General features: G+C 45.8%; 1 protein-coding gene across 1 annotated transcript in view; it reads right to left on the bottom strand.

Annotated features, from left to right (window-relative positions):
• Positions 1 to 13,760: 13,760 nt before the first annotated feature.
• The window catches only part of ATP6V1C1 (ATPase H+ transporting V1 subunit C1), a 66,045-nt gene continuing 65,149 nt past the window's right edge, over positions 13,761 to 14,656 (bottom strand). Inside the window, exon 13 of the mRNA XM_040432254.1 lies at positions 13,761 to 14,407. Coding sequence (XP_040288188.1) covers positions 14,312 to 14,407 — 96 coding nt within the window. The 3' untranslated portion in view covers positions 13,761 to 14,311. The remainder of the gene's footprint in view (positions 14,408 to 14,656) is intronic.

The raw sequence follows: 14,656 nt of genomic DNA, 5'->3' as shown, positions 1-14,656 counted from the left end.
CCCTGGCTGTACATGTGGTCCTGAGGAAAAAGTGTGAAGATAGCCCAGTGTATGAGGTAAAGCCAGAACTCAGAATTCTGCACTGCAATTTGTTAATGCCTTGCGATTACTTACCCGTCGACCAAGGTCAGCAGATACCTGACAGACCCAGTACCAGAAGGCGAGGCCAAGTTTCAAAGACTCCTCAACCAGCGACACAGACATCTGAGGGAATATCAGAAGATGAATAGGATCTTGAACAAGAACAATGGAACTCGTTCATCCCTGTAACCCAGAGAGATCACACAAGGAAAGACAGAACTGAATCCTGAAGCAGCGGAGTTCTATCCTTGCCAGTTGGAAACGAGTGAGGAAAGTACAGAGGAAGTTACAGTGGAAATTACAGAGGACGAGCCTGTGAGTCAATGTGAACACACTACATGTTCATCAGGAAACACAGCAGAAGAAAACTCTTCACCAGAAAAACCAACAGAGACAGTTGACAGCGATGAAGGCAAGTTCGAGGACGCTTCGGATGCCTTTCCGCTATGCAGGATACATACAGCCCAGCAAGAACAGGAGACAGCCGAAAGTTCTGACTTACGACACTCTGGGTCAACCCAGTAGTGTTGCCAGGAATGCAGCAATACAGGTCATAGACTGTGTTGATAGGTACCAGCTAGGGCAAACCGGTGGTCTAAGTCCAGACTGTTTTGCTGAGGACTCTAAAAGTTGGAAACCGTATCCATGCCTATAATGCTATGCTTTATTAACCACCTCCCGTCCGCACGTTGACTATAAACGTCCGGGAGGTGGTTCTCTATTTCTGAATGGACGTTCCAGAACGTCCATTCAGAAACTGCAGCTGCACGCTAATCGTGCACCTGCTTATCAGGTTGCCCGCTGTCAGTGACAGCAGGGCAACCCTTAGAGAAGGCAGGGACAGTGCCCAGGTGTCCCTGTCTTATGGATCGCTGCATACACAGCGCTTACCGAGAAAAAAAAAGTGAAGTAAATGTCCCCCAGAGGTCTTGTATGACCTTATGGGGGACGAAAAGTGTAAAATAAAAAATAAAAAAATAAAATGTTTAAAAAATGAAATAAAAAAAAAAGGTTTCACATGAAAAAAAAAAATTCCTCAAGTAAGGAATAAAAAAAAATAAAAAAATAGAAAAAATAAAATAAAATAGACATATTTGGTATTGCCGCGTCCGTGACGGTCGGCTCTATAAATATATTCACATGATCGACCCAGTCCGGTAAACACCATAAAAAAATAAAACTGTCAAAAAAAGCCATTTTTGTCACCTTACATCACAAAAAGTGCAACACCAAGTGATCAAAAAGGCGCATGTCCCACAAAATGGTACCAATAAAATAGTCACCTCATCCCGCAAAAAATGAGCCCCTGCATAAGAAAATCTCTCAAAAAATTAAAAAAAATATAGCTCTCAGAACATGGACACATTAAAACATAATTTTTTTGGTTTCAAAAATGCTATTATTGTGTTAAAGTGAAATAAATAAATAAAAGTATACATATTAGGTATTGCCGCGTCCGTAACAACCAGCTCTATAAAAATATCACTTGACCGAACCCCTCAGGTGAACGCTGTAAAAATAAATAAATAAAAACTGTGCTAAAACAACCAATTTTATGGTCACCTTGCCTCAAGTGTTATAATGAGTACTCATAAGTACTCAAAAATAGTACCAATAAAACTGGCACCTTATCCCCTAGTTTCCAAAACGGGGTCACTTCTTGGGAGTTTCTACTGTAAGGGTCCATCAGGGGGGCTTCAAATGGGACATGGCATCTAAAAAAACATGTGGAGTTCCTTTTCTTCTGCGCCCTGCCGTGTGCCCATACAGCAGTTTATGATCACATGTGGGGTGTTTCTGTAAACAGCAGAATCTGGGTAATAAATATTGAGTTTTGTTTGGCTGTTAACCATCGATGTGTTAAAGAAAAAATTGGATTAAAATGGAAAATCTGCCAAAAAAGTGAAATAAAAAAATGTGATCTCCATTTTCCTTTAATTCTTGTGGGACGCCTAAAGGGTTAACAAAGTTTGTAAAATCGGTTTTAAGTAACTTGAGGGGTGTAGCTTTTACAATGGGGTCATTTATGGCGGTATCCACTATGTAAGCCCCACAAAGTGACTTCAGACCTGAACTAGTCCTTAAAAAGTGGGTTTTGGCAATTTTCTTAAAAATTTGAAGAATTGCTTTTAAACTTCTAAGCCTTCTAACGTCCTAAAAAAATAAAATGACATTTCCAAAATGATGCCAACATAAAGTGGACATATGGGGAATGTTAAAGTAATAAATATTTTATGAGTTTCACTTTCTGTTTTAAAAGCAGAGAAATTGAAATTTAGAAAATTGCGAATTTTTTCCATTTTTTGGTAAATTTGGGATTTTTTGGATAAATAAAAGGTGAAATATATTGACTCAAATTTATCATGAAATACAATGTTTCACGAGAAAACAATCTCTGAATGACTTGGATAAGTAAAAGCGTTCCACAGTTATTACCACATAAAGTGAGATATATCAGATTTGCAAAGTTAGGCCTGGTCAGGAAGGGGGCAAATGGCCCAGATGGGAAGTGGTTAATGTCTACTTATGTTGAAAATGTTAGATGTTATGTTCTGTGGTTAACAAAAGGAAATTTCTTGCATTCTTACTGCAGACATTCCAGGTAAAATAGCTTCAAGTGATGGAACTAGGTAGAAGGGAAAGTAGTCTGACAACAACAAAAAGTAGAGAATAATAGGTGGTTATGCTGTACTGTATTGGTATCATACCATGGGTATTCCACCTTATTAAAAAGAAAAAAAAGGACAGAAGTAATAAGGTGTCCCCTAGTTCTCCATCAACTCTTGTCTTCACAATGGCGTTTCTTAATAGTTGGCTATATGCAACAATATTCCACCAGGCTTCATAGCGTTGTGGACCTGGTGGGAAACTGTGACATAACTTGGAGTAGATGTCGCAGGGAGGATTGTTCCTCCAGTAATTGTATTACTATTTAACCTTGGCTCCTGATGGTTGTTGGGAGATGAGTAAGAGAATAGTTCTTATACTAAAGTCTGCGTATGTCGGGGACGACATAAAATTTTGTGGAGGAGAGTGTAAGGTATGTCAAAATCAGGTACCCCATAAAAAACTAATACATATTACATTCCCAGCTTCAGCAATCTAGGAGCATAGCTGTGGTAATAGAAATGTCAAACTCATGGCATTTCTATTAAATCACCAGTAGATGGCAGCAGAGTGTTTAAAGCCTGAATGACGAGCACAGTTCATATAACACTGCTAAATGCAGGGGGAACTAAAAGACAGACCTTTAGTTCCTGGTGGGACAAAATACACAGTTGCTCTTCTGCCTACCTGACTGAAGGTCATGCTGTCATTGCAGGTAAGAGAACACATATTTAGGGCAATAAACACGGCAAAAGTGATTTAATTCATGTCCCTGTAATCAGCAAAGGCTGCTGGTGATGCTGTGTGAGTAAATAACACACTGCACAAATGTTAGTGGAGTACACTGACGTCACATGGCGCCAGTGTATGGTGAATGTGATTGTTATAGGATCTTATGTTAATATATTATATTGTACTGCACTATTTGCCTACTGTGATGCAGATTGAGTAATAATAGATCTGCACATGGTTAATCGTTTATTATTTTATATAAGTACGTTATACCTGTATATGAGAATATTATTATTAAATAGATAGATGTGTGTTAATATGTATAGACAGAATACACAGTTGTTCTTCTGCCTACCTGACTGAACCTCATGCTGTCATTGCAGAACATGTTTTAATAAAAGCACTTCCGGTTTCACCCAGGCCTCTCCCTTCGCACATTGGAATTATTGACCATTATTTCAGCATATGTGCAACACTGACATGCGGTTCTCTTAGCTTAGATGAGCAGGCAGGAGCCCTGATCTGTGTCTAATCGTATTGTACAGGTGACTGCAGCTCACATTTGGAAGCTCACATATCCGAGATAAAAGGTGCTGCAAAACAGTGAACAATTACACAACCCACATAGCTACGGCCAGGCTCATGATAGGTTTTATCTTTCAGTATTCAGACCTGCTGACTGCACTGGCGTCACCTCCCAGATGAAACATGTAATAGCCGTCGGCAGAAAATATATCATTATTTTACAAATTCTACAGAGGAGTGCAGAGACATAGGAATTCAACCGCCACAAAGGAGCGCATTGTGTTGAGCTGCGGATCCCGGACGCTGACTCATCTGCTGGGAACACATTTTCCTGATAAAATATTAAACCTAAGCAGCAACGTGCGGATGTGGATCCCAAGGAAAGTGCCTCGCACATACATTTACATACATAAACTGCTTTTGAAACTCTGTTACAAAGGTTAAAAAAAGACCCCGGTCCATCGAGTTCAACCTCTTTCAGACCAATTATAAAACATTAATTGTTAGATTAATTATAACCCTCAATTCCGTTGCCTATGAGATAAGCATCTAGCCCTATTTTAAATGCTGACATAGTGTCTGGTTATGACAATAGAGGGGGGCGTCATGATGCTCCCCTCTAAAATGATTAAAAGGCACAATCATGAATCAGACGGCAGCCGCGCTCTCCGAAGGAACAAAGCAGGCCATACGTTAAAGCAGGAGTGTAAGTGGCTCAGTGATAGAAAACAGAGGGTGGTTATTAACGGACTAATGGGTCACCGTCACCAGCGGGGTACCACAGGGGTTGGTATTGGAGGGGTCACCAGTGGGGTACCACAGGGGTCGGTATTGGAGGGGTCACCAGTGGGGTACCACAGGGGTCGGTATTGGAGGGGTCACCAGTGGGGTACCACAGGGGTCGGTATTGGAGAGGTCACCAGCGGGGTACCACAGGGGTCGGTATCGGAGGGGTCACCAGTGGGGTACCACAGGGGTCGGTATTGGGCCCTATTCTCTTCAATATATTTATTAATGATCTTGTAGAAGGTTTGCATAGTAAACTATCAATATTTGCAGACAACACTAAACTGTGTAAAAAGGGTGGGTTCACATTAGCATTCCTAATTCCGCTATACTGTTCCATTATAACAGGGTTATAACGGAATATAACAGAATTTAAGGACGGAATACAAAACAGAACCCTTTAAGGGGCATTCCGTTTTGCTCGGTCCTAATACATTTCTATGGGCACGAATAACGGTTCCGTTATGCATGGCTGAAAAAAAAAGTCCTGTCGACGTTTCCATTTAGAATTTTTTGAACACCAGGAATTTGTTCAAATCCTTCCGATTGATAATAGTTCTGTGAGAACCATCTGGCTTGGGTGCCAGAAACAGTGGGGAAAAATAACCCTTGTACAGCGCTTTGTGGAACAGGAACAAAGACATTTTTTTTCTATCAGATCTTGCACTTCTTTTATTATGGGAAAAGCACCTTTTACAGAATTTATTTTTGTAATGACGAACCTTTGATGTGGCAAGGAGCGAAACTCTGGTTTTAGGTCTGTTTGAATGATGTCTAAAACCCATGGTCCTGCAATTTTTTCCCAGACGGGAAGGAAGAATTTTAGTCTTCCTCCCAATTTTAGCCTGGCGTCATTGCTACGACTGTTTCCTATTTGACGAGGAAGAGTTTCCGAACAAGAACCCCTTTCCTGCCAAATTTCTGGACCTTTGTCTTTGATCTTTGTCCCTAAAAAGTCTCCTATTTGAGTTACCTCTAAAGGAACGAAAGGACTGCCTGTACTTAGAAGAAAAAATTCCAGAAGGGTTAGGAGTAGGAAACCTTTTCTTTCTATCAGTTGCCCTCTCCAACAAATCATCTAAGTCAGGACCAAATAAAAACTCTCCCTGGCAGGGAATACCACATAATTTTTGTTTTGAGGCCACATTCCCTCCACTCCAACTCTTAAGCCAAATCGCCCTACGAGCGTAGTTAGTAAGGGATGCGGACAGAGCGCTACGTTTTACTGCATCAACAGAAGCGCCTGTCAAAAAGTCAGCCGCTTTCTGTAAGGTGGGCAGAGAATATAAAATTTGATCTCTAGGGCACCTATCCTTTAACTGGACTTCTAGCTGTTGTAACCAAAGAGCTAAGGTTCTGGCAGTCACAGTAGCAGCTATGCTAGGACGGAATGAGGAAGTGGATGCTTCCCATGCCCCTCTCAGGAAAGACTCAGCTTTTTAATCCAGGTTGTGCCTAAGAACACCAGTATCTTCAAAGGGGAGAGAGGATTTTTTTGAAACCTTTGAAATGGCGACATCTATATTGGGAGCGTTTCCCCACACAGATGATGTCTCCTCTTCAAAGGGGTATTTGCGCTTAAAGGATCTAGTGATAAAAACCTTTTTACATGGCTTTTTCCATTCCCTCTGAATTAGAGAAAGAATACTACTATGCCGACACCGACCCTTTCTTCTTGTAACCCTTTAAATAAAGATTCCGCTACTGACTTATCTTGCTTAACGTCCTCAATATTCATGGTAGATTTTATGACTTTAAGCAATCTATCAGTGTCCTCCGGGGGAAAAAAGGCTCTATTCATAACTTCATCATCAGAGGTTGAATCAGAGGAAGCGGTATGCTGAGGAGAATCACTGTCACCAGAGGAGGGATCCTGGGTGTGGCGAAACCAACCTCGCCACTGGGTTTTGGAGGGGCCTGGCTACTAGCCTCTTGCCCCAGGATTATGGGCCCTCTCATCAGCCAGGTCTCATTTGTTCACAAAGGACTTGGACTAACTTGAACTCTCACCCCCACGAATTAGACCAGGGTTCAAGTTAATCCATTACGTTTGGTAATTGTATTTTGTGGATTGCGTCTCAGACAATGCTCATTGTGTTAGTTAATTGTGTCTCAGACAATGCTCATTGTATTTTGTTTATTGCGTTACAGACAGAGGAAAGGGGATTTTGTGTACAATTGCTGGGAAGGTTGAATACTGTAAATACATGTGATTGGCTGTTTTTACAAAACCCTGGGGGTGGTAACCTTGTTGGAAGATGTGTATAAATCAATGCTTGTGTTTAAAATAAAGCGAGTTCCTGTTTTATACCTTCATGAAGTCTTGGCTCATGTTTGGGGGATGGAATAACTACACTCTTGGGGATTGCTATATCACAATACTCCCCTGAGTATAAGCTCTTGTAAGAGCTTGCTCCTGGTTCCTGTCTCTGGATTTAGGAGAGGTTCACCCACTGGAGCCTTGTCGTAGGTCCAGGGTGGGTAGGAGATGGCGAGACCTCCACCAAGCTTCGGCGGTTCGTGGGGTCTGCAGTGCTGACGGTGTCAAGTGGAGTGCTTGGAGTCCTCTGGAAGCACTCGGAGCATCTATCGACGGAGGTACCCGGTCGGGGTGCTAGGCGTTCCGTTACATTGGTGGCAAGCAGTGGGATGGCGTCCTAGTGTGAGGAGAAGCAGTTTGGAGACACCGTTCGTGGAGTATATTGAGGGCAACGCTAGTATCCGTACAGCGCCCCTGGCTACAGCAATATGGATGCCGTTGGTTCCTGCACAGCATTCCATGAGGAGGATCACCCGGATTACAGGGATGCCGAGCGGAAAGGCGTATGGCACCAGGCCCTGGAGGACGTGCAGCGTCGGAGGGGTGAGTCTTCCCAGTGAGGAGCAGAGATTGCGAATGCGATTGGCGCTGCGACTACCTCTACTGGGAGAGCAACCATTGATGGAGTGGGTGTCAGAGCTTGAGACACTGGTATGGCAGGAAACCTGGCTGGATGACGCTTACCAAGCACTATGGTGGGACACAGTACGACAGTCTCCATGGATGGAGGAGTACGCCAAGCCCGAAGGTGAGGAATATAAATGCCCTGGTTTATTGTGGGAGTCTTTTGAAGACATTGACTTTGGGAGCACAGAGGAGTCTAGATTTTGGGACATTACTGACTACAGGTGGGACTTGCACAATTGGCCTACAACTAGTGGGGTGAGGGCAGATCTGACCTTTCTGGTCCAAAGGGAGTGGGAACTGGAGCAAGATTATCAACAGTTGTTTCGCTCCATTCAAGACCAGCGCAAGATACAAGACAGTTGGATACCAGGCCCAGACCTGCAGCCCTACCCCTGGCAAGTCACAGCTGAGGTATCCCCTACTTCCTCACCAACTGTGGAGGTAGGGGACTTCATAGACTGGTACTGGGAGGAACCCCAGTCGGCAGGTGGAGATGGGACCGTAGTCACTCCACCGTCCCAACAGGGTGGCTGGGCAGGCGGCCCAGATCCCCAACTGCCACTGGGAGTACAGGGAGAGGAGATTGTCAGTCCCTCATCTCTGCAACAACCAGAATCCCTGGTAGTGGAGACAGTCGGTCTCACTACCCAGCGGCAGTATACTCTACAGGGAGAGGGGACAGTTGGTCTCTCTCCACAGTGGCAGATGGGGTATCCAGAGGAGGGGGTGATAGCTCTCTCCCAGCCCAATACTGAGGGTAGTGGGTAAGGCTTTAAACCCCACTGACCCCTCTCCAGCAGAAGAGCTGGCATCTGCCCTAACCATTCATTTACTACCCAGCAGGAGTTGGCACCATGCACCCCAGCTGAAGCGCTGGCATCAGGGCAGAGCGCCGCTGGCCTCTGCCCTCCCCTATCCTCTTCTCCAGAGCCGGACTTCCCACAGTCTACCCCAGCGGAAGAGCTGGCATCTGGGCAGAGCGCAGTCGGCCTCTGCCCTCCCCTATCCTCTTCTCCAGAGCCGGACTTTCCACAGGCTACCCCAGTGGAAGAGCTAGCATCTGGGCAGAGCTAGCATCTGGGCAGAGCGCAGTCGGCCTCTGCCCACCAAGTACCTACAGCTCCAAGCTAGAGAACCACAAGGAAGCAAGGAGTCGCAGATGCCCACTCAACAGCTGGGGACATACAAAATTCAACAGGTCCAGTATTGGGTTGTGGGTGGACTGCCAGACTAACTCAGGTACTGACCGTGAGGTCAGGTATCTGGTTTGTCTTCCCTGGGAGGGGGAGATGTGTGGCGAAACCAACCTCGCCACTGGGTTTTGGAGGCCTCATTTGTTCACAAAGGACTTGGACTAACTTGAACTCTTACCCCCACAAATTAGACCAGGGTTCAAGTTAGTCCATTACGTTTGGTAATTGTATTTTGTGGATTGCGTCACTAGGAGCAGCTATCGACGGAGGTACCCGGTCGGGGTGCTAGGAGATCCGTTACACTGGGATAGGCTAATCAAAGAGTCTTTAACCCTTTCAGAACCCTTACACTTTTTGCTTGGTTTCAAGGAACTCTTAACTTATTTTTTAATCAGCAATTTAATATTTTCTAAAAGTGACGGCGATTCGTCCGAGATGGTCTTGTCAATACAACTTTGGCATAACCTCTTTTCGTACACAGATGACAAAGATGTTTTGCATATAGCACATTCTTTGTTTTTTCTTTTTCCCAGCAGCTTCTTGGGATTTGACTGTTAAAAGACGAATACAAAGAACTTGGGTAAGAAAGAGAAGCATAGACGAATCACTTACCCAGAAGTAACAAATATTCCTAGTACCGGGACAGGAGCCACCATCTCTCTCTCTGTAGATTCCTGTGTCTTTTCTTCCTCCATTATAGCTGGACCGCAAGGAAGCCTAAAAAATCCTTTTCTTTTTTTTAGAATTTTTTTTTAAAACATTCCATTAATTCCTATTAAGTCCCCTAACCAAACAGGGAGGAAGGGGAGAGGGAAGAGAGAGAGGTGCAGAGCTTTCTTTAAACCTATTTGCGCGAAGAAGCTCTTTGTCAGACGATCATCCGCTCTATATCGCAGCAGGGCGTCCTATGCTTCACCTTCCCTGCCGCTCCAGAGGCTTTTTAAATTCCCCTGGACCGGAAGCACGATTCCCACGTGCTTTCGGAAGTACGTCACACTGCGCGCCGACCCAGAAGTAGCCGAGCTCCAGTCCCATAGAAAGGCTGCGTGTCAGAGCCCTTATTCAAGGATGACCATGCACCATCTGCTCCACCCGCGTCTGTCCAGAGTGCCGAGATGGAGCTTTCCGCGGAGCAGAGCTTTTCCCGAAAGTTACCCCGCAAAGAAGTGACGCAAGATACGGAGGGCCCCTGGAGCACCTCCACATCATAGGGTCCTGCCAGCACGCCATTGCAGTGCGATGGACCCCGGCAGTACACCGTTAGCCATCCCTAGGAATACCAGACCGACGGTAAGAACCTGCAAAAGAAACTGTAGGTCTCTAACTCCAGGGACAGGAAACCACTGATGGGGTAGAGAGGCTCCACCTTTTATTTGTAGGTTTCCTGTCCCTGGGGGTGGATCCCTCTCTCTTTGTGTGCTGGTCGTGGGGGAGGGGGAAAAAACGGATACTGTATTTAAAGGATTCTGTCAGATAGTTTTAGCCTATAGAGCTGTGGACATGCGCTGCTAGAACGCCACTAGCACGTCCACAATATACATTTCCCGTCCACAATATACATTTCCCATAGCTCTGAGTGCTTTTATTCAGTAAAATTTTTTTTTTTTTATATATATGCAAATTAGGCTAGTAAGGAGCCCACGGGGCTGTTACGAACGTTTCAGGAGCCCAGCACCGCCCCGCATCCTCCGAATCTCCTCCTTGCTCCCCTGACATCACAGAGTTGAAGCGCCGTAATCTCGTGCATGCGCGCGTACTCCGCATGTCAGTGTCGGCATAGTCTTTCTTCCCTGTGCTGGCATCAGTCTGTGCAACGTCGGGAAAGCAAGGAGGAGATTCAGAGGATGCGGGGGTGGTGCTGGGCTCCTGAAACGTTCGTAACAGCTCCGTGGGCGTCTTACTAGCCTCATTTGCATATATATATAAAATCGTTTTTTTTTACTGAATAAAAGCACTCGGAGCTATGGAAAATGCATGTTGCGGACGTGCTAGTGGCGATCTAGCAGCGCATGTCCACAGCTCTATAGGCTAAACCTAGCTGACAGAATCCCTTTAAGCATCCATTATTTTAGATGGAAAAAGCGTGTTCTTTTTAATTCCTGTCCCTTGCATCGCCCCCTCAGATTCTGCCCTAGGCATAACACCAGATTTCTCCATGAAAGGGGTATTCCTGTGTGAGACATTTATGGCACCCCCATAGGAAATGTGTGCAGCCAGAGGTCGCACTACGTTTTTCCAGAAGGAGTAAAAATACTCCTCTGAAAGTTACTGTAATTAAAATACATAATACATAGACCTGCACACGCTCACATCTGCGTTGAAGGCTGCGTTTGGAGCCTCTGTTGCAGATTCTGTTGAAAGACCAGACAAAAAAGCCCCGTTGCACTTTTTTGTCTGGTAAAAAGGATCCCGAATGGAAACTGAACGAATCCCATTATAGTTGGCAGAGTCTGTTCAGCTTCTTTCCTGTTGGGTGACAGGAGAAGGGGGGAGCAGGGTCACTAGTGGGGTGACAGGAGGAGGGGGAGCATGGTCACTAGTAGGGTAACAGGAGGAGGGGGGGGGGACAGGGTCACTAGTGGGGGTGACAGGAGGAAGGGGGCAGGGTCACTAGTGGGGTGACAGGAGGAGGGGGAGCTGGGTCACTAGTAGGGTAACAGGAGGAGGGGGGGGAACAGGGTCACTAGTGGGGGTGACAGGAGGAAGGGGCAGGTCACTAGTGGGATGACAGGAAGGGGGCAGGGTCACTAGTGGGTGACAGGCGGAGGGGGAGCATGGTCACTTGTGGGGTGACAGGAGGAGGGGAGAGCAGGGTCACTAGTGGGGTGACAGGAGAGGGGAGAGCAGGTCACTAGTGGGTGACAGGAGGAGGGGAGAGCAGGGTCACTAGTGGGTGACAGGAGGAAGGGGCAGGGTCACTAGTGGGATGACAGGAAGGGGGCAGGGTCACTAGTGGGGTGACAGGAGGAGGGGGGAGCAGAGAACTGGGAGACTGGATGGAGCCATGATTGGGTGAGGGGGGAACTACTTACTTGAAGACTGACAGGCCGGGCTTTTAACTGCCACGACATGGCCGGGGGGTTCACAGGCTCTGGGGCAGCTCTTCTCTCAGATCAGTCACGCAAGTCCACGGCTCCTTAGCTCTCCAGCGGCCCTGTCATGTTTTCCGGGGTCCTTGGGCAGCGTGCCCTACAGCCACCTCCGGGAGCCGGACCCTTCTCCTTCCAGCTCCCGTCAGCTTTACCTGCCTTAACCGACCTGTATCGCTCTGGCGCGCCAATACCCAACCAATAACAAAGCTCCTTGCTGTAAGGAGCTTTGTTATTGGTTATTTCAGGCACAGGCAGCATCGCTGCACTGTCTGTACCGTTCACAGCGCTCACTGCGCTGATGAATGTGGGGGAAAAGGCTAAGGCGTATTGGTAGCCTCAGACTTTTTCCAGGAGTAAAATCGCCTGAGCAAGCGTCATAGATGCGTCATGTGTGCAGCCCTCTTTATTGTAACTTGAAGGAGTTGTGGAACACTTGATTCTGTAATGTCTGAAAACTACAATGAAGATGGCCGCGTGCATGTGCTGATAGCGTGTCTCCTCTGTAGTGGGGGGCATGGTCCCCATTTTCTTGATAAGTGGGATTTCCATTTCTATTTAGGGAATATACTGTCAGCATGAAATAAATGCTTTATGTGAAAATAGCATTTAAAGAGGAGCTGCCCCCTCTCTTGACTTGTCTGTTTGAATGAATTGCTAGAAGTTTGCAACAAAGGTCTAGCAACTGGTGGGGAAGGGGGGGGGGGGGGGGGGGGGGGGGGGGGGCACAGCACTGATTCTTCGATAGTGTCAGACTGTACAGACTCCTAACTGGTAACAACCAGATGGACCTTAATTGTAGACTGCTGGCAATTGATTCATAACTTCTAGTAGGAATAATACAAGAATGGCACATCATAGAGCAATAATAAATGATGCTCCAGAAGACAGAGACTACATGCATCAATGAGCCTTGGATGTCCATGACCCTATTTATACGTCAATCCTTGGATGTCCACTTTTGATAGCTACTAACCTCTGCATACCAGGAACATCCCGCAAGATCTGCCATTTTGGAGAAGTTCTGACCCGGTCATCTATCAATCACAATTTGGCTTTTGTCAAAGTCACTCAGATCCTTACTCTTACCCATTTTTTCCGCTTCCAACACATCAACTTTAAGAACTGACTTTTCAACTGCTGCCTGCTATATCCCACCCAGGCGCTATTGACACAAGATAATCCATGTCACTAACTTCACCTTAAAGGGGGTTTCCAAATCTTTTAACTGATGACCTATCTCTACCTCTGGATAGGTCATCATTATCAGGACCCGGGCCGATCAGCTGTTTGAGAATGCACCGGCGCTCCTGTGAGCACTGCGGCCTTCTCTCGGCTCACCAAACACGGTGCTGTACATTGTATAGCGGCTGTGCTTTGTATCGCAGCCCAGCCTCATTCACTTCAATGGACCCGAACTGCGCCAAGGCCACGACTGATAGACGTGACGTCACATGGCCCAGGCTAAGCTGCGAGAAGGCCGTGGCGCTACTGCGACCCCGGTGCCTTCTCAAACAGCTGACTGTCAGGAGTCCCGGGTGTCAGACCCCCACCGATCAGACACTGATGACCTATGTCAGGCTTGACAAAGGCTATGTAGTAGCGGTTTATTTTTATGGCACACTTTCTGTGAAGTCTGTCCAATAAAGAAGTCGTTGGAGATGCTGCTGCCGTTACCTGTTTGTTTGTACAATCCAGAGGATAGGTCATCGGTTAAAAATTATCTCGGAATACCCCCTTAAATATTAGCTTTCATGGATAAGGTCAAAGCATGGACACAGTTTAACAGGAAGACAGAGACGTGGCCAGGTTACCGTTTTATTTCTTTTCCTTGTGAGTGCTGACAGTGCTCTAGAGATCTTTATCAAATATACAGAAAGCACACACTTTAAATAGTACATACACTTTACATCACGACGACTGCACACTGAAACACCATTTATGAACTAAATACAGTGAATGGAATGGTATAAAACAATTACACCAAGGGCCCTTGTAAACAAGATCTGGCTACGAGCAGGACAAATGCCGACCACCGTACGGATGAGGGATGACATCTACAACTTGGCGTCATGCGGCAAGGCCAGCCTTAAATAAATCTCTTTATAAATAGACTCTTCTGTCCTCGGCAGACATTTACAACAACTCATTGATTGATAAAAGTGACAATATCTACGGTATATTCTTTAAAAGGAAACAAATTAAGTGTCAAAAGGGGCGACTAGGGGAAGGGGGGTGGGGCGAGAGGGTTGTCCTGGTTACAGGCATGAGAAGCAAGCACAGGGTTAATTAGAGAGGAGAATCTCTGTACTTCAAACTCATCTCTGCGCCAATAACACAAGTGTACGGTTTTACTTAAATTCCAGCAAATTGCAGTCAATCTTGTAGTAGACGTAGGGGTAGTATTCCTGCTGGCTGAGGTTTAATCCGGGGATATCCATAGGAGCCTAGAAAAGAAATATACATAAGATTGGGGGGGGGGGTTAACTTGTTGGTTACCCTTAAAGGGTCACAGTACTTTACACAATTTGACTTCATTTATTAGAGAATGATGTAACTAGCAAATTTCTAAATCACTTCATTTAAAAAATCTGCCTGCATCCACCTGAAAAAAAGCTGTAAGTCATGGCCACTAGGGGTCTCACTTCCACCTAAGTTGCAGTCCACTGCCTGTAGTCAGACAAGATCTGTCCTTG

This window comes from Bufo bufo, chromosome 5, assembly GCF_905171765.1.
Source record: "Bufo bufo chromosome 5, aBufBuf1.1, whole genome shotgun sequence".
Lineage (NCBI taxonomy): Eukaryota > Metazoa > Chordata > Amphibia > Anura > Bufonidae > Bufo > Bufo bufo.
Note: the sequence above shows the minus strand (reverse complement) of the source record. Positions and strands in the feature narration are given on the sequence as shown.